The sequence below is a fragment of the Rosa rugosa genome, chromosome 2, assembly GCF_958449725.1.
Source record: "Rosa rugosa chromosome 2, drRosRugo1.1, whole genome shotgun sequence".
Lineage (NCBI taxonomy): Eukaryota > Viridiplantae > Streptophyta > Magnoliopsida > Rosales > Rosaceae > Rosa > Rosa rugosa.
In genome coordinates, this window is record NC_084821.1 from 53,663,949 (window position 1) to 53,684,385 (window position 20,437).

Consider the following 20,437-nt stretch of genomic DNA (forward strand, 5'->3'; position numbering starts at 1 on the left):
TAACCGGCCCGTCCCGGCCCGTGCCCAGCCTTACCGTTGACAAAGGAGAGTAGCATTAAGGAATTGAAGTCGGTCTCTTCCATGGCCCAAATTCCAAGCGTTGAGCAAATTTGAAGAATTTCTTCATACTACAGGGTAGAACCATGATCATCTCTTTCTCACTATGGTCTTGAATCAAAAGCTAGCCCATGATCATGGGGAAGAACAAATATGAAGAATTTCTTTGGGTTTTTTTTTAATAAGAAAAAGGGTGGTTCTATTCAGACCTCCATATTTGCTATTTGAACCTCTTTTAATATTTTTGTACATCAAATTTTCAATTTTGCCCCTACTTTGTTTTCACTTCCCACCTCCTCCACGAGCTCCACCTATCTCTGCGACCTAACATCTGTGATAACTGATGATGCTATGGCCACCCCAGAATATGGCACCTCTCTCTCTCTCTCTCTCCCTCTCTCCCTTCCGTGCGATGTCATTACCAAGCTTTTGACATAATTGATGGAGCAAGATATTGATGGCTGGGAAGATGAACTTTGATCAAATTCTCCAGGGGAAACAAAATCAGTTCATCCATCATGAACTAACTTTAAGAAACCAAAAGTCCTAATTATGAATTTGTGGGTAGCAACCTCCACCATAAAGTCAAATTGAAATAATTGCGAAAGCCAAACGAAAGGCCGACTACCTGCAAAAGATTATGATCAACTTGGTAGCATTTTATGAGTAGCTCTTACATACAAATATGAGGAGAGAAAGAAAGAGAATAAGGATATGCAACAGGGCAATGAGGTAGGGAAATTGAGATTGATTTTTTTTTTTTTTCAATGAGGGGTACAACTGACATTAAATTTTTCCAAAAAAATAGAGAGGTCTATATAGCAAATTTGGAGGTCCGACTAGAATCACACTCAGAAAAAAGGTGTAATGATTGTCTTTTTGAAAATCAAGTCACATGTGTGGCATGTGCTTCATTTTAGCAGATTACTGACAGAATATCACGTTAATACGAAATTATGAGTTCAAGTATCACAGTGATAACTTTTTAATTTCAGGTATTACTTAGGAAGTCACCCTAGAGTACAGATACTGGGGGGTGAAAAAAAAAACCTTTCATACATGATAAGATGCAAGAAGAGAAGGGGATATAAAGGGAAGAAAAAAAATAGCAGAGCTCCTGACTGTGGTGTTCAAGACAAAGTAACAAAGAATTATTGACGGAAAATATTAATGTAGGTTGAGATAAATAAGGTTAAAGAAGGAAAATACAAAATTGTCATTTGAATGCATTAAATATCACATGCATTATAGAGATAATGGATTACATATATGATATGCAATGAATGAAAAAGGTGGAAAATGAAAAGTTGAAGGAGAAATTAACTCATCAGTCATGTAACGTTAAATTAGGCTTTAGTAATTCTTATCAAAATACTTGGTTAATTATTACCAAGTTTGACAGAAAAGTATTCCTATGAGGGATTCCTTATATGGCAAATCAAGCATTAATCCTTTCTTAAACTAGCAGCTGGAAAATTGTATATAATTGTGGACAGAATCGATTCAGGGAAGCTAGTTCATTCTTGTAAACCCTGATTATTGACGTCCTTTTCTGTTGTCAAAACCATGTTGTGCCCTCACGCAGCTTTAGCTTTGCAATTCTCACCACCGTCTGGCTGCTTCAGCTTGCTCTCACCAATGGTATGCTACCACACACCCATTTTCTTTTACATTTTCCTTCCCCAGATTATATTTTGTTACTTTGATTAGAGGTTATATAGATAAGCTAAGACCACCGGACAGATGGATGATTGTGATAATGGCTAACATTTTCGTTGATGAATCACTCATTCGTTTAATCCAATTGCATGACCATGTAGGATCTCGAATGATTTTTCGTAAAGACGATTTTGAAACTATGAATTCAGAAAATGAACATTTTGATGATGATTCAAGAATCAGTAGAGTTTTGATGCATCAAAATGCTAGTAAGGAGTATTGTTCCGCTACTTATCTAAACTATTATTAAGAGAAGAAGCTTTATTAGCCAAAATTAAAAATTTTGACATATTTAATCCTAAAAGATTAAAAAAAATTGAGAATAAATTAAATTACAAAGATTAAATCACATGCATTATAAAATAGATTTTTATTAAGAAAGTTAAAAAGAAATGATTCCACAACCCTCACTTTTCTTTCACACTATTTTCTCTTTGCAATAACTACGTCACTAAAATCTATTTTTTCTGCAATAACTGCCCACTTTTTTTTTTTTTTTTAACAATGAAAATTGTTTCGTACACATGCAGAACATGTGATTGCAAACTAGTGTTAATTACACAAACATTCCTCAAGATTTAACATATTTCTGTTGAAGGAATATCGATTTAGTGTGCCTTATCAAACTAGGAGTAGCAATAGGAGAGAAGGTTCTAGATTTCCCAATCCTACACGGATTGGTATTCCTTGTAACATTAGAACTAGCACTTTGTAATCCCTATATATAGGGCTCCTATTCTCAATAATAACACACATCTCTCTCATCAATCTCTCTCAATACCAATATACTTAAACACGTTATCAGCACGAGCCCTAACCTTGAGATCAAAAATCCAAAACCAGAAAATTCTTCAACATCACCTTTTCACAATTGCACCTAGCCCATGCTAGACTAGCCGCTGCTGCCCACCTGCGCGCCCCTGCGCTGCACGCTGCCCCTGAAGCCCTTACGCACCCGTGTGCCGCCTACTGCCCCTGCAGCATCGCCGCACGCCTGCTGCCCCTGCTGCACAGCAGGACGCTAGTTACTGTGCAGATCAGTCTGATTGTAAGCCCCGAAACGTCTTGATAGGGACCTCATATCAAAATGCTTCCTTCACCAAAGTTGTTCGTCTCTATCTCTACTATCTGACCTCCGAATTTCAGCCTTATCGGAGTTGTTTTGAGACCTGTACACCAATCGAAGTGAAAGATGTTCAGAGGCAGATCTGCTCCGAATTTCAACAAAAAAAAAAAAAAAAAATCCTTGAAAACCGCTGCTGCCACCTTCAAGCATCACTGCAGCAGCTCCTAGCCCACGCTAGCCTCATCTGCGTGCCTGCCCCTGCAGCGCCTACGCGCCCCTGCGCACGCATCTGTCGGCTAGCTCCTCGGCTTACCTCGGCCAGACCTGTATCGGCCACACAGCAGGGATTGAAAGATAGTTTGCAATCCCCGACCCAGGATCGATAGAACGCCTGCAATCCTACACGCCTGCATCAACACGCGCGTGTATTGAGAATTTCAAATTCTGAAATTCATGAGTAAGTATTCAAGAGTAAGTTTTGAAATTTAAATATTTCTTCTTTTTCTCGGGGACTTAAAAACCTCCCTTCTTCTTCATCCCACCTTTCATAGAACGTGGGTTCGATTCAAAGCGGAATCGTGGGGATTCACGCTACATACGAACTAAGAGCGTTCGTAATCTTCGGACTAAGAGCGTCCGTGAGCATCGATTTTTACGAACTAAGAGCGTTCGTAGGCTACGGACTAAGAGCGTTCGTAAGCATAAAAATCTGACCATATAAGCGTCATTGGTTTCAATCCATATCCAAAAATTTGGAAACTATCAACAAAGACAGTGGTTATAACTCTTTCTCACTAGGCGTACTCAAGAGTAATTGTGATGTCTAGGCAAGGTTTGAACTGAGAGAACGGTTTTAAAAGTGAGCAACGCTCCACCAAAATCTCGCCTTACCTTACCTGGTCACAACCAAATTGGAATTACCAAACAGATTGAGTAACTACTACTTGTCTAAGCTTGATTACCCTTTTTGGATTAAATTTAGAAACTTTGACGTAATCATTGGCTTTCATTGAAATAAAGTGTCGATTTTGATTCGAACTTTATTAATTTCAAGTATGTTTCCCGGAGAGCTAGAATGCCTCGTGGATAGTGCTACTACGCACACCATACTTCGAAATAGGCAGTTATTTCTTGAGATGACGCCTACTCAATCTTCTGTGACTACGATGGCTGGATCATCTCAATTGATTCTTGGTCGAGGACCAGCCCAATTTATATTGCCAAATGGCACAATTTTAAATGTCACCGAAGCTCTTTATGCTCCTAGGGCAGGAAGAACCCTATTGAGTTTCAAAGATATAAGAGCCAATGGTTTTCATGTGGAAACACATTGTGAGAATGGACAAGAGTTCCTTTGCATCACCTCTAATGACTACGGACATAAACGAGTCTTAGAGAAACTTATGTGTCGCTCTAGTGGGTTGTATGCAACCACTATTCGAGTCATTGAATCCAACCATGTCATGAGAGATGATTTATGGGATTCCGACACATATAGGCTTTGGCACGACCGTTTGGGACACCCAGGTCGTGACATGATGATCCGTATATTAAAGACTTCACACGGACATCCCTTTTTCAGAACGAAAAGAAGTAAAACTCGGTTTTTGGACACCGAAGGAGCCCCTGCGCCTCACGGCGCCGTTCACCCCCAAATCCGGCCATCCTTGGCCGGCGCCGCCTTCCCCCTGCGGCCTCAGGGTGGCATTGACGCCACCAAGGCTCCTTTGTCTCCAACTTTTACTTCTAAAGTCACTTGTGATTTTGTGGCTCAACCAAAATCCTCATTGGTTGTTTCTAAAGCCCATCATTCGTTCTGCAAAGCCTGCTCTTTAGCAAAGTTAGGATCGAGACCATCCTATGCAAAGGACACCAAAGAAAATATACCATTCTTGCAGAGAATCCAAGGTGATATTTGTGGACCTATTCAACCATCATGCGGACCATTTTGATATTTTATGGTATTGGTTGATGCATCGACACGCTGGTCACATGTCATGCTATTGTCCACAAGGAACGCTGCATTTGCTAAACTCCTAGCACAAATAATTAAGTTAAGGGCTCACCACCCTGATTATCCTATTAAGTCTATAAGATTAGACAATGCTGGAGAGTTTACATCAAAGACTTTTGATGATTATTGCATGTCCATTGGGATTGATCGATGTTGAACATCCTGTTCCTCATGTTCACACCCAAAATGGTCTCGCAGAAGCCGCCATTAAACGACTACAAATGGTCGCTAGGGCATTGGTAATGCGCACCAATCTCCCTATTTCTGCTTGGGGCTATGCAATATTGCATGCAACTGTGTTTATTCGTCTGAGGCCCACTGCCACTCAACCCTTCTCTGCGTCCCAGATGGTTACTGGGTATGAGCCTGATGTCTCACACTTACGCATATTTGGGTGTGCAGTTTATGTGCCAATTGCGCCGCCACAGCGCACCAAAATGGGTCCTCAACGACGATTAGGCATTTATGTTGGATATGATTCTCCAACGATTGTCCGATACATAGAACCCTTGACAGGCGATCTCTTTACCGCTAGATTTGCGGATTGTCACTTCGATGAGACAGTCTTCCCGTCGTTAGGGGGAGATAAGAACATCAATGTTCAACAGGAACGACAGGAATTGTCGTGGTCTGTCCCCACTCTATCTCATCTTGATCCCCGAACCGCACAGTCCGAAATTGAAGTGCGGAGAATTCTCGATCTTCAGAACGTAGCAGAATCGATGCCTGATGCGTTTTCTGATATCGCTAAAGTGACGAGATCACACATACCTACTGCAAACGTGCCTGCAAGGATTGAAGTCCCTAAAAGTAGAGGACATGACGCCAACTCAAGAATGCATGAGCATGGCGCCAACGTCCCATCTCTCAATGATGGTGACGTTATGGCTAGGCCCACGGCTCCTGCCAGGAAGCGCGGGAGGCCCATAGGTTCGATGGATTCTCGCCCAAGAAAGAAAGCGAGTTTGGCACAAAATAATCCATTAATCATCGATGTGAATAATCCATCTCATGAGAATATTCCGGATTATGGTTATGTCCAAGAGACATCATTGGGGGACGCTCCAATGTCAGAAACAACTCCAGAGAATAAAGAGATCTCTATAAATTACACTAGTGTACATGAGATGATGGATAGAAATTCTATGGCGATTGATGATGCATTTGCATATCATATTGCAAAAGGAATTATAGAATATGATGATATCGAACCTCGCTCTGTTGAAGAATGTCAACGAAGAGCAGATTGGCCTAAATGGAAAGATGCGATCCAGGTTGAATTGGATTCACTAACAAAGAGACAGGTATTTGGGCCTGTAACGCAGACACCCCCAAGTGTAAAGCCTGTTGGCCATAAATGGGTCTTTGTTAGAAAGCGTAATGAGAAAAATGAGGTGATAAGATATAAAGCCCGCCTTGTGGCGCAAGGTTTCTCACAACGCCCTGGAATCGACTACGAGGAGACATATTCTCCCGTAATGGACGTTATAACGTTCCGCTACCTTGTCAGTTTGGTAGTTTCCGAAAAACTTGACATGCAGCTTATGGATGTGGTTACAGCATATCTCTATGGGGATCTAGATTCAGAGATATATATGAAGGTTCCAGATGGATTTCAATTACCCAAATCAAGTGGCTCTAAACCACGGAGCGCGTTTTCAATAAGATTAAAACGCTCACTATATGGATTAAAACAATCCGGACGGATGTGGTATAACCGTCTAAGTGACTACTTGATTGGGAAGGGATATATTAACAATGAAATATGCCCATGCGTGTTCATTAAAAGAACAAGTTCCGGATTTGCAATCGTAGCAGTTTATGTCGATGACATGAACCTAATTGGAACTCTAGATGAGTTGAAGGAAACTGCTAAATATTTGAAATCCGAATTTGAGATGAAAGATCTTGGGAAAACACGGTTTTATCTCGGTTTAGAACTCGAGCACCGTAGTGATGGGATTTTGATCCATCAGTCTGCATATACTCAGAAAATTCTAAGGCGCTTTAATGAAGATAAAGCGAAGCCTGCGAGTACTCCCATGATCGGCCGTAGTCTTGAGCCAGGAAAAGATCCGTTTCGTCCAAGGGATGAGGACGAAGAACCATTAGAGGCCGAAGTGCCCTATTTGTGTGCAATAGGCGCATTATTGTACTTAGCTCAATGCACAAGACCGGATATCTCATTCGCAGTGAACTTGTTAGCTCGACATAGCTCTGCGCCAACACGCCACCATTGGATTGGTGTAAAGACCATCTTTCGATACCTAAGAGGTACGATTGATATGGGCCTATTTTATCCCTACAGAGAGAAGAGGAACGACGGAAGAATGGGATCGGACCCCATTAGGCATGGAGCCGCCGTCCATAACATGACCGTCGGCCATGTTGTCACCGCCAGCGCCGCCGCCGCCCATGGTGGCCGGCCTCACCCTATTCCCCTCCATCAAAACGACAACAATGTTTTGATGGGATTTGCTGATGCAGGGTACCTCTCTGACCCTCACAAAGGTCGCTCCCAAACAGGTTATGTCTTTACCATGGGAAGCACTGCGATATCTTGGAGGTCTACGAAACAGACCCTTGTTGCTACTTCCTCGAATCATGCAGAGATTATTGCTCTACATGAAGCCGTTCGTGAATGTATATGGCTAAGGTCTGTGATTCGACATATTCAAGGAAGTTGTGGTTTGAAGTCTACCACAGATGAACCTACATGCATTTATGAGGATAATGCAGCTTGTATTGAGCAAATGAAGTTAGGTTTCATCAAGGGCGACAACACCAATGGTGGCCGCCCATGGTGGCCGGCCTCACCCTATTCCCCTCCATCAAAACGACAACAATGTTTTGATGGGATTTGCTGATGCAGGGTACCTCTCTGACCCTCACAAAGGTCGCTCCCAAACAGGTTATGTCTTTACCATGGGAAGCACTGCGATATCTTGGAGGTCTACGAAACAGACCCTTGTTGCTACTTCCTCGAATCATGCAGAGATTATTGCTCTACATGAAGCCGTTCGTGAATGTATATGGCTAAGGTCTGTGATTCGACATATTCAAGGAAGTTGTGGTTTGAAGTCTACCACAGATGAACCTACATGCATTTATGAGGATAATGCAGCTTGTATTGAGCAAATGAAGTTAGGTTTCATCAAGGGCGACAACACCAAGCACATATCGCCTAAGTTCTTTTATAATTAGCAACAACAATCACTTCTAAAGATTGAAGTGAATCAAATCCGATCAGAGGATAATGTAGCGGACTTATTCACTAAGTCGTTACCTAAATCCACCTTCGAGAAACATGTGAAGAGCATCGGATTGAGAAAGTTATCCGAACTCCCACGATTGTAACAATCAGGGGGAGATATCGACATCAGGGGGAGTTATGATGTCTACATGTTCGATCTCGAAGAGTGAAGGACGTGTTGTGCTCTTTTTGTCCTTCGACCAGGGTTATTTTTATCCCACAGGGTTTTTGTTACCTGGCAAGGTTTTTAACGAGGCAACGGATGAAGCGTCACCACCAAGTTTGAAGCGGCACAAGGGGGAGTGTTGAAGGAATATCGATTTAGTGTGCCTTATCAAACTAGGAGTAGCAATAGGAGAGAAGGTTCTAGATTTCCCAATCCTACACGGATTGGTATTCCTTGTAACATTAGAACTAGCACTTTGTAATCCCTATATATAGGGCTCCTATTCTCAATAATAACACACATCTCTCTCATCAATCTCTCTCAATACCAATATACTTAAACAATTTCAACCTAATCTCCTACACTGTAAATCTAATTTACACGAAATCTCCTAAATCCAATTTACCGCTGCACGTGCAAACCATATATTAAACAAGAGGAAATGCATGTGAAAATGAGAGAAAACCGGGGTGTACATGCAGTGATGCAACCATACTAGACTGTAATTGTGCTTACCGATGTACTGATGATTGTGTGTGGGTTATCACTGAATAATAAACTGTGGCCACATTACATGCAGCAAGGATGGAGCCAAATGCAATCCAAATCTCGGAGGCGAACTGTCGAAAAGAGGACATTGAGGTGATACAAAGTCCCTACTGAAATTCTCCCTTCAGGAAGTCGAGTCTTCTCTGTGCAAAATTTTGAATGAATGCAAAGGAGGTGCTGAATGCAGCAGTATTGGGAACATCGATCCATGTCAGTTGTGGCTCTTTTCGTTCAGAGTTGATTATCAATCCTCGCATATTCAGGCTCCTTGGGGACAATGACTGCCTGGTTAATGATGGGAAGCCCATTACCAGCGGTGAAGCTGTCTCATTTCGCTACTCCTCGTCAAACCCAGTTCCCTCTTTCTGTTTCCTCCGTGACCTGCTGAAACATGTCTTTCATTGTTGAAGTATCTATGATGAGATCACACAGATGATATATGGTTCTGAATCATGAGACACACTATTTTACACTTCTCGTAAACCATTAAATTTAAAATAATTTAATGGTATAGATTAATTGTGTAAATGGTAAAAAAATAACGTGACAAATGACATGGAATTAATTAGATTTATTTGATATTAAGTTTATTCAACTAGTTTAAACTTTTCTATTTTTATATCAAAATCAAAACAAATATATTTCTTTTTCTTCAATTATAAGATTTTGTAGCTGCCTGGGCTTGGGTTTCCAACGATGTCTTTGGGCATCACTACCCAGAGCCGAACCTGACATGAGGCTCGTGAGTCAGCTATCTCAGGCCCAGTGTCTTGTCGGGGCCTAATTTTATTTCTGGGGTTATTTAAAAAAGTTATTAAGTAAATAAAATGTAAAGTCTTTTACTAAACAATAAGATTAGTTTAACCTCTACAAACTTTGCGATTCCTCTGCGACTGCTAGCTAGGGCCTCTCTCTCTCTCTCTCTCAAGCTTTTGTAATCATGGGGCACTCCAACGTCTGGAACTCTCACCCTAAAAGCTACGGCCCTGGATCCCACACCTGCCGCATGTGTGGAAATCCTCACGGGTTGATCCGTAAGTACGGGATCATGTGCTGCAGGCAGTGCTTCCGCAGCAACGCCAAGGAGATTGGCTTCATTAAGTACCGTTAAGAGCTTGATCTTGGATGGATGAGCTAGTATGCCGTAGAAATGCTTCAGTCATTTCAGTGTAGTGGTTTTATAGCTTTGATGAACTGTTAAGTTGTTTTCATTTGATCTACTTAGTTAGCAAGTTGCATTCATTTCTCTTATGTTACTCCTAGCTAGATTCAAATCCTCTTTCTATTGTGTATCTATTTTTCTTTTCAATTTTTTTTTTTTTGTACATTTTTTTTGGCTATTTTTTTGCTTTTCTATAAAAAATGTAAGCCCAAGTCTCAAAATCTCAAGTTTGGACCTGTCACTTCCAGCGGCGATCAAGACTTCTCTTACCGGAGTTCAACGTCGATGCATGTTGACAAGTTTATGTTCAGCTCCCATATATTCCAAGAACGTGCTTGGGCTTTGATGAATGTCGACGTCTGGATCTCTGTTGGTTTATTCCAATGAAGATGACGACGATGGTCGATGAATCTGGCTTGCTTCCGGCAACAACCTTCACCCCAATTTGGGCTTGCTTTTGCTGTTCCAGTCCTGATCACAATTGGCGGCTAATGGCTTGGGCTGACCAGATATGGTGCAGCCAGACTCTATGGTGGCACTGCTATGCAGAGGAGGTTAACTGCCGCAGCTGTTGGGTTGTCTCAGGAGTTTGGGCCTAATGTTTATGGTAGTTTTTAGCCTACATTTTAAGGAAGTGGGCTGTCTCTTCTTCTTATAAATATTTTTCAAAAAGATTATACTTAACCGAAAAATTAGAAGCCGAAGCCTGCAAGGTGATCATAATGAGTTAATGACTCTAAATTTACCAATCCAATTCTAAATTTCTAAGACGGTAGAAAGAAACCAAAGCTGGTTGTTTTCAATTTCACACTTGAGACTTCACAGCTGTGCTTTTGATCCCACAAATGGAAAGCACTTTTTGGTCTGTGAATTCTCAACTTCCACATAAATCGGAAAGGACAAGTGGAGTGGAATATATGGTGACAACTTTGAATTTCACATGATGCATCCCCATTTCATGCTTATCTTCTTCACGTTTCTTTTGGGTAAACTAGGTTTTCTTGCTGTCCTGCTGCCCATTTTAGGCTCTGGTCGGCTAACTCAGTTCATGTTGATGACCTCTCAACTTAGTAAACTAATGCATGTGAATGTATTACAGAGACAACATGCACTTGGTAGGACCCAGTTCTGCACTATTAGTGCAATGTGTCAAAATTTCAATGATCCAACAGCAATTTGTTTCTGTTAATCATTAAAGTTTATTGTACAGTATAAAGTATGGGTACTCATCTTAGACTTTACTTGCTTCAAATTATGCAGTCTCTTCTGGTTTTATAACAAACTCTTTCTCAGATAACAGAGTTTTGCTCCAGTTGATTCCAATGGGAAAAAATGCTTTGGTTCTGGCATTTTACATAGCCATATGCTGTATTGCTTTTGTAATATCGAAGATTATAATCGCAGTCCTCATCTATAGGCGATGGAAGAGAAAGCACTCGGTTTTCGAACATGGCTTCTCAGGTATAGAGATAGTTGACAACTCCATGAAATATGCACATTGGAAACAGGAAGGTAATTATATATGCTAACTGATGTATTGTAATCTGAATTTACAGGTGGGAAAATGGTTTTGTTCAGGGCACCAGTAATGCAATCTCTGAAATCAGATGTGTTCTTAAAGAAGACGCTGAAGTTAAGCAACAAGGACATCATTGGCTCAGGAGGGTATGGGACAGTTTATAAACTTACAGTAAATGAAACCATGGCCTTTGCTGTGAAAAGACTGAACCGAGGAAGTGCAGATAGAGATCGAGGATTTGAGAGAGAACTTGAAGCAATGGGGGACATAAAGCACCGGAACATTGTGACTCTTCATGGATATTATACTGCTCCACATTATAATCTTCTCATATACGAACTGGTAGCTAATGGCAGCTTGGATGGAGTACTCTATGGTATGCATATATTGGTTCAATTTCTACATTAGTTAAGCTAAGATTTATGCAGTTGAGTTTCAGCATTAATTTAGTTTACCATACTTGACAAGTGCAAATGAAATGCTGATAAAGTTGAATTTCTAAGGAACACCAATAAAGTTGAATTTCTTAACGTTTGTGTCTACTGTACATTATGATGCAGGAAGATCAATGACCAACAAGCGTTTAGATTGGCCGTCCAGATACAAAATAGCACTAGGTGCTGCAAGAGGAATATCATACCTTCATCATGATTGCATCCCTCACATAATCCATAGAGATATCAAGTCAAGCAATATATTGTTGGATCAAAACATGGAGGCTCGAGTGTCTGATTTCGGGCTGGCAACTTTGATGGAACCGGATAAGACTCATGTTTCAACACTTGTAGCTGGAACTTTTGGATACTTAGCTCCTGGTACAGTTGTGAATTTATAGTACCACCAAAATTAACTATATTGCTTGTATATTATCTTGTGTATTGGTATATGTGACTGTCAACCTTTTTCCCCAGAATATTTTGATACCGGAAGAGCAACAGCAAAAGGGGATGTTTACAGTTTTGGAGTGGTTTTACTAGAGCTTCTAACTGGTAAAAAGCCTACAGATGAAGCATTTGTTGAGGAAGGAACAAAGCTTGTGACGTGGGTAAGTTATGAAAGAATATCAGAGATTGACCATGGAGAAGTTAACAACTATCAGAGATTTTGGGTTTTATTAAGAGCAAAAGAGTATTATCTTTCAGAACCAACTGTTTCTGTTACTGAAGGCCAAGTATAGAAAGAATTTCATTTAGCTTTCATATTTTATGGCACTTTCAATCAAGATACTGTCTTCTTCCTTAACTGTTCTCATTGTACTTTTTAAACAAGTTATGTTCAAATTTATCGGTGACTAATTGCCTCAAAATCAATTGGTTAACGTTGTCACAGGTGAAGGGAGTTGTTCAGGACAAGAGGGAGGAGTATGTACTTGACAGTAGCTTAGGGTGTTGTCCAGGAGACGAGATTAACAATGCCTTTAGCATTGCACTAATGTGCCTTGAACCAGAGGCTTCCAAGCGGCCTACCATGGCTGAGGTTGTCAAGATGCTTGAGCAGATAAGAAGTGACAAAGTTATAGATACTTGAATCATATTGTTAATGTCTCCTATTTGCACCAAGTTAAAGAAAAAGAAAATTCTTCTTTGTTTAAGACGATTTATTGATTTGATCCGTCTGTTTATGCTCCTCTATATGGGAGTCATAGCCATGTCACCAAGAGCTTTTTTCATCATCTCTCAGATGTTCAGAAATGATAAGCAATTACAAAATTCTTTGTTATATTTTTTTATTTCCCACTGTGGGCAATATTTCTGTTGTAAAGTTCCCAAGAGGCTTTATTAATTTTGAGGAATATCCCTAATTTTCCAAAAAGTTAAGAGAAGTCTCCAACCTGATTTCATGCATTATTGATATCATGGTGCCTTCAACTAGCTCCAAACTCTTATACTCTCTAATGGTCTTAATCCCAACATTACCTAGCCTTAGCCATGAAGCCATAAAACCAAATTTAAGACCATGTTTACATGATCAGATCCAGAGGTTATATATGAGGTGCAACTAGTTTTTCCTATAAATAATTGAAGATTGTGCTAGATAAATGATACATTAAGAGACCGAAGACAAATTTATTCGCATCCACCAATGAGATAGATGACACACACACATCTTATATATTCATTATTCTTTTGATATTATATTTCTTCAATTTCTTGATAAAGTCAAAGGTAATTATGCAGTCACATACAACAGATTACAGCTCAGGTAACCTTTTATTTATCAGCTAAGCCAGCTCAAGTAGTCAATGGACTCATACATATAAGAGAACAACCAAGATGCCCCAAAGAAAAGAGAAAAAAAATGAAACACTAACTTGTGACATCTACTTGAGGATTGATTCCAATCCACTTGCAACAGAAGCCTTTAAGGGAGGAGAAACTGGAGCATCTCCAAAGAACACATCAAAAAGTGCCGAACTCACGTTTTCTGATTCTATTGTAGCATCCACACTAGACGGAAGCCCATTAGATGAGATAGAAACCTGAATGTCACAATAGATCTAACTGGATAAGAATGCATACAGGTAAAAAATTTGATAAAATAGTATAGGAAGGCTTAAGTTAATGATGTTTTATGTTTGCATGCCCAAAAACAACAAATTGTAGTATTAGAATATGTCTAAAAAATTATTTTAAGGAAAGATAAAACTTCCCAGAAGCCTACATTAGTTCACATCCATAAGAAAATGTAGTTGAACTCTAAATTCAGACTTACAAGCATTTTGGAAGTCTGCGGCCAAGTCAAAAATATGAATGTTCCCTTTTTAAGGGGTTGCCTTTCGAAGGTACTGCGGAAAGTGGACAGTGCGGACTCATCAACAGAAGTGGGTGATTTGATTCTTGGAGAGATGGCATCATTCAAGGCATTCCAGAATGTTTTCCCATCAACATCTCTAACCAGAATAATCTGTAATGATTTCTCAAAAGGAGCTGCAATTAATAAAATTAATGTTAGCAACCTAGCTGTGTGTGAGTGTCGGTGTGCGGATCAAGGAAAATGCATCTGCTTCGAGTTATTACAATGAAAAATGGAGCTGAACAAGGATGGATCCCTCTGAATCACAGCAGCTGATCTCCCTTTCCAGGCATTCAAGTTATTTAAGATGGACTGATTTACGTATAATCCCGCAGCATATACTTTAACGCCAATAATTGCAAAGACTTTTTCCCTGTATCCTGAAATCATTGCCAACACTAAAGTTATATGCTAAAAGCATTGTACACACAAAAACTAAAAAGCTGCTTGAATCTCGGAATTTTTAAAGAAAACAGTACAAAACTTCAATTTAATGCACGCTATCTTTCTTTATCTTCTGGGTGTTTTGTTGGAAGCCTATAGTGTGAAGATATCCCCCTCCCCCAACCAACAACCACCTGATCAAGAGATTGCACAAGTGGGTCACTGATATTCCCGTTATTTACCAGTTTCAACATCCCACCTTGTAGTTTTCATGGAGAATTGCTTTGTCCTACTCTTTATCATTTCTGAGAAAAGGATGAGCTAAACATACAAAAATATCATCGTTGGTATAACCTGTTAATTACCTGACTTATCAACTAAAAACAGAAGATCAATAATAGAACCAATTTTCTCACATGCTACCTAGTACATACCTACAAGTGTATACGTGTATTTTCTTTTAGCTTTATCTTTTTTGTTACATGAAACATGAGACATAGAGGCTTCTTCTCTCTAGTTGTGACTTTTATATCAAAATTCAACTGATCATTATTTTCATCAAATAGCAGAGATATGAAGAAACTAACCAGTTCCAAGCAATGCCAATGAACTCGAGCACCCAGGCAAGCTCAAAGATGTTTGAAATCTCACTTTGGTAGCAGGCTCCTCTATGTATCCTGCACTTCCAACTGCAGTTTTGGTTTATATAGGGAAAATACATCAGATTTTGTTATGAATACAATCAAAGGAGAATGTCTCGGTGCGCTTTTTTTTTTTTTTGGTGAATGCTCAAGACCTCCCGCTTACTAAATGGGTGCTCTGAGCTACGAGAGCTTGTTAGAATGTATGAGTGTACGTTTGAAATGAAACAGCAAAACAAATGTTTGCATACCAAAACTTAATACAGTATCAAAACATTGAATTCCATTTTACTAGAACTTGGACTTTCAGAAAGGAAACCTCTTTCAAGTTAGTACAATAGAATTCAATGTTTCTAAGTTCTAACAGAGTAAAGCTTTACTGAATTTCTTCTGAACAAAAGAATTTTACTTCCTGGAGTAGAAGCTTGATAAGACAGCGAAATTGATTACCAGTGCTCATTTCGTTCTGTTTCCTATCTACAGAAAACATTGATCTCACAAACCTTACAGCCTTAAAACTTGTATGGGGGTACAGTAACGCTTGATATATATATATTCTAAATACAGCGAAGGAAATGAAAGGATGGCTGATTTTAGAGTAATTTATGAATTAAGAAAAGGAAAGTCTAACAAGCAAATATATCAATCTGTTTGCACATCAATCTGTTTGCACATACGCCTTGTGGGAATGACTGCTAATGGATGATTGCTATTGAATTCTAGCGGCGTAATGAATGGCCGCAATTGAATGGTGTTAGGCTCCGTTTGGGATTGCTTCACTTTTAAAAAAAATCAGTTTTTGTCTAAAATTTTAGATTTTATTGTGTTTGGTAAATAAATAAAAAGTAGCGTTAATTGAAAATTACAGATCACTGACAGCAGATTTTAGAAGCAACACAAATGTTGCTTTTGAAAGCTGCTTTCAATTAAAACACGCTCTGACGTTGTTTTATGTACTGATAGCACTTTTAAAAATATTCTTTACCAAATACGAATCTATTTTAATTCACAGCTGATTATTCTCACAACACAGCATAACAGTTTTTTTTAAAAGTCACATCAATCCCAAACTAGCCCTTAGTCAAGTTCATAAAGGCAATTAGGTGCGGGTGTTAAAATGATTCAAGATATTTAAAAGCCGCAGAGATTAAATGCACGATTATGAGTTTTAATTCTCAAGTTAGCAGTTACGGCATTCAAATGCAGGTAACCGCGCATTGATTCTCAATTTTGAATTTATGCAATCAATACGGTCTTGACAGTTACAGCCAAGATTGTATCTCTCTTTATTTAGTAATGTATCGTTCACTATAAAAAGGATCATAGGCATCTTTGTTAGAGGTCCTCACCCAAACGCTCTACGCGACTATACAATTTTATCTCAATACATTTCAACAACAGTTATCAATCTTTACTTGTTTATTTTATCGCATTCTTTACTGATATTTATCTTTCCTGCACTTTACATTACCGTTCTCGAACAATTTATCTTTGCGATTGTTGCTTTGCTGCACTTTATTTCCCGCGATTTACATTCTTGTTCTTTATCTTTATTTGCTACACTTTTATATTTATGTGTTTACTTTGCGTACGTTATTTACTTTATCCAAATATTAAGTAAATCATAAAAAGAATCATCGTCACCTCATTTTCACATCAATCACCGAGTTACACAGCACGAAGACTGCGGCTAGGTAAGACCGATCCGTGCTAAAGTCCTTGCATCCAAGGCAGAAAGAACCCCGCGATCGAGATTGATTCTTCCTCGGCCCACAATCGACTGATCATAAGCTAAATCGACGCAAGATCTACAATCTAAAACAAAACCTCGATTGGCCTCCCGGCCGCGAGTTGGCACGCCCGCGCACATGTCACCACAACAGAAGGACACGTGTAAGCCAAAAAAACCCTCGACCCCATGATACGCGGTCGGGACAATTTTTGAGCGAACACAAACGAAAACTAATTCAGAGATTGAGGTTTCACATAAAACAATGCATAGAGGAGCAAGTAACAAACTTGCCAGCAAAAGGATCTAAAAAGTACCAATGTGATAGCCATTATAGAAAGGCTTCACTATAAATTTTCCTCACATTCTCAAGTACACATTTTGACATCACAATATAAAGATTGTAAATACCAGGCCTTTGTTGTCTTCCCAGGATTCAAGTTAACTGATTGCCTAATTTCCAACCAAAGTGAGCAGCCAAGTCAGCCATGGTGCTCAAAGTTCAACCTAACTATTCCATGTTTTAACAACTTCACCGGACTCTGAAATTTTGGATAATTCTGATCCATAAGCATACAATTGTCTGAAATCACCACGTTTCAGAATCAATTGACTCTCAATTCAACTGGGTTGCGCTTGTAACCCTCTCCATATCACATTTGCAGTGTTTCTACTTTTTAAACATATAGTTTCCATAAGTAAATAACACTACCTACAGTAACATATAAGGATTGCTCTACATGTTCTTTGCAAAAGTAGCAATTGTACTTCTAGATGCATTCAGCTATTGTTGCAAAACCCAAAACCCAACTTGTGTTTGAAGGTAAAGAAAGTGATAATAATCCAAAGTCTGTCTCTTTAACATGGCAACTGAATTTCAAAGAAACATACTTTTAAACAATTCGACTTCACATAGCATAAGATTGAAGACAAATCATGTAGAAAACTGCAACATGATATGAGTAAGCTAGACACACCTGAAGATGAGGAAGCATTTAAAGAGAAACTGCTTCTGTTCTGAGCTCTACTGTCCTGTTGAGTAGAAAAGAGAGAGCAAGAGTAATGATGGGTTTGGCAAAGCAAGACATTTGGAGTTGAAATTCTGGTCAGAAACCCAATTCTGGGTTTGAAGGAGATAAATTTTCTGGTGGGAATGGGTAATTGGAGCAATGCTGGAGTGCAAATTGCTTCAGCTTCAAACATTCTTGAAGTTCAACTGTTTTTGAAGCAGTCTGTTCTGTCCAACTGTTTGATAAACAGAACAGATTTTTCTTTTTTAGCCAAGGAAAGAGAAACTCTTTTGAGAACTGATCGAGCAAGGTGGGTTCAACTACACTGCAGAGTTGTGTGCTTGTTTCACTTCTATCTCAACGAGATTGTTTGGTTGTCGCCAAGCCTAAAAGGCTAAAACCAATTTCTTGAATCCCGCATTTAATTTTTCGATTTCCGAAAAAGACAGAAGCAAAAATTTACCAGGGTCCATTATGGCCCAACTTCTGTAAACTGGGTTTTCGGTTTTGGATTAAATGGTGATTTCAGTACATTTGGGATTAAATAGTGAGTAGTACATTTTCACCACTTAAATCATCACTTAATTAGTACAAATTGCGTTTTGGGGTTTTAAATAAAATAGTGATCTCCGGACGTGTTTGATTTAAGTTAAATCGTGATTTTCAGTTTAAGTTAGAGTATAATTAGTTAAATGGTGAAAATGTAAGAAAAACATGGCTAGCTATGTAATCTTTTGGCATAAAAATTACCAACTAGATGTGATTTTTTTTAATCTTTTGGTCCAAATTGAGAGATCAAAATTCAAACTTAGCAGAGAGACTATTTTGTAACCCAAGAAGATCATACGTTTTTTACCCACTCTCATCATCCCCATGTACAACTTACAAAAGACGGTAAAATTAAATTTTTGCCTTTTCTAGAGACAGTAAAAGGATAAGCTTACTAATGGTAAAATACTAGGGAATCATTGATGATTGATATGTGAAAGTGAAACCATCAGTTGCTGCTTACTTCAAGTCCATTAATTTATGGTAAATCCTAAGTAAGTGCAAGGGACAACGATGTGAAAGAGACGCAAAGTCACTTCGAGCTTTACACGTCTTTCTTTGTCCCTTTTCAGTTTACTAATCCCAAAAGCTGAGAATTCCAACCCAAAACGCTCCATTTTCATGCAATATAGCCGTTTTGCTTTGGTCAGCAACTCAATGTAGCCGTTGCCTTTTGCCTTTCTCTCACTTTATTTAGTCCTCCATTTCTGTGATTGTATCATCATTTTCATTTCATCAAAAGCTAAGCTAGCTAGTAGTCAGTAAATTCTATGGCTAAAGCAACTCTCACTCTTTTGCTCCTGCTCTTGTCCTTCGCTTCAGGTACTTTTACTTCTTACCAGTACAATTTATAAAAAGCTGAAGAATTTGGCAATCCTAGGATCCTTTGCTAATTATATTTACTGCTGTATCTTTTGCAGAAATATTGGTAATGGTAAATGGGCAGGTAATATGAGTTTCTCAACTGAATATAAACTCAAAATCAAATCTGTAGATCACGTTTTAAACTGACTTGCTCATATTGTTATGGAAATGTAGCAGAAAACTTGGTGTGTGGCCAAACCTTCAACAGACCAAGCAACGCTTTTAGCGAATCTGAATTTCGCATGCTCTCACGTAGATTGTCGGATTCTTCAAGGTGGATGTCCATGCTCCTCTCCGGATAATCTCATGAATCATGCCTCTATAGCCATGAATCTATACTACCAAGCTAAGGGAAGGAACCAGTGGAATTGTGATTTTAGGTGCTCTGCTCTTATTGTCATGACTAATCCAAGTAAGTCACATTTTACAGCAAGCCAATTACTATAATCCTCAATAAAAGTCTAAATTGTAGCAAACAACGAAAGGTTATGTCAAGCATGGAAAGTGAATAGGATGTCATTTTTAGTAGTCGATCCCTATATTATTACATGAACAAGGCAGTGCATCTGAATTCAAATCAGGCAACAGCCCTGGGTCTCTAAATTCTCGTAACCCCCAAATTTTTAAACCCCTATACTTTACATTTTGCACTTGAATGTTCATCGAGGTCCCGATTTTCAACCATGCCCTCAAAATCTCAGATATCATTCAAATGAGTAGTGCCAACTGTTATTGACCTCTGTTTGGTATTGACTTGCAGGTTATGGCGACTGCATCTATGCATAATTTTTAGCACAAGAACTGCATGCGCATGTAGTCCTTCAGAGGACACCTTGATATATTTTGGTGATGTGGTGTGTAGAAACTATGGCAATTTCACTAATAAATATGCAGCAGGATGCATGCTTTGTTCTATAGGACTGTCAATTTGTCAGTTTACCTCAATTTTGTTATCTGATTTT

At 39.1% G+C, this 20,437-nt stretch overlaps 4 protein-coding genes across 5 annotated transcripts; 3 read left to right on the top strand and 1 right to left on the bottom strand.

Annotated features, from left to right (window-relative positions):
* The first annotated feature begins 9,703 nt into the window (after window positions 1–9,703).
* On the top strand, window positions 9,704–9,980 carry LOC133734192 (small ribosomal subunit protein uS14z/uS14y/uS14x-like). Its single transcript, XM_062161831.1, has one exon. It carries the CDS (start codon window positions 9,765–9,767, stop codon window positions 9,933–9,935), a length of 171 nt encoding a protein of 56 aa, XP_062017815.1. The 5' UTR covers window positions 9,704–9,764; the 3' UTR covers window positions 9,936–9,980.
* A 1,238-nt stretch (window positions 9,981–11,218) lies between these two features.
* Window positions 11,219–13,224, top strand: LOC133728360 (receptor-like serine/threonine-protein kinase At1g78530). The gene is made up of 5 exons (XM_062155774.1): window positions 11,219–11,447; window positions 11,543–11,881; window positions 12,066–12,320; window positions 12,417–12,550; window positions 12,835–13,224. Exons 1-5 carry the CDS (start codon window positions 11,309–11,311, stop codon window positions 13,030–13,032), a joined length of 1,065 nt encoding a protein of 354 aa, XP_062011758.1. The 5' UTR covers window positions 11,219–11,308; the 3' UTR covers window positions 13,033–13,224.
* Window positions 13,225–13,689: 465 nt separating this feature from the next.
* LOC133728361 (fatty-acid-binding protein 3, chloroplastic) lies at window positions 13,690–18,443 on the bottom strand. The gene is made up of 5 exons (XM_062155776.1): window positions 18,030–18,443; window positions 15,270–15,371; window positions 14,523–14,678; window positions 14,218–14,432; window positions 13,690–13,984 (listed from the first exon to the last, which is right to left on the bottom strand). Exons 1-5 carry the CDS (start codon window positions 18,253–18,255, stop codon window positions 13,826–13,828), a joined length of 858 nt encoding a protein of 285 aa, XP_062011760.1. The 5' UTR covers window positions 18,256–18,443; the 3' UTR covers window positions 13,690–13,825.
* A 780-nt stretch (window positions 18,444–19,223) lies between these two features.
* On the top strand, window positions 19,224–20,392 carry LOC133734349 (glucan endo-1,3-beta-D-glucosidase). Of its 2 annotated transcripts, none has more exons than XM_062161978.1 (4): window positions 19,224–19,433; window positions 19,532–19,557; window positions 19,650–19,887; window positions 20,236–20,392. In XM_062161978.1, exons 1-4 carry the CDS (start codon window positions 19,382–19,384, stop codon window positions 20,259–20,261), a joined length of 342 nt encoding a protein of 113 aa, XP_062017962.1. In that variant the 5' UTR covers window positions 19,224–19,381; the 3' UTR covers window positions 20,262–20,392. The 2 variants fall into 2 exon arrangements, with proteins under 2 accessions (XP_062017962.1, XP_062017963.1); XM_062161979.1 differs by having other exon boundaries at window positions 19,231–19,433; window positions 19,653–19,887.
* Window positions 20,393–20,437: the final 45 nt, after the last annotated feature.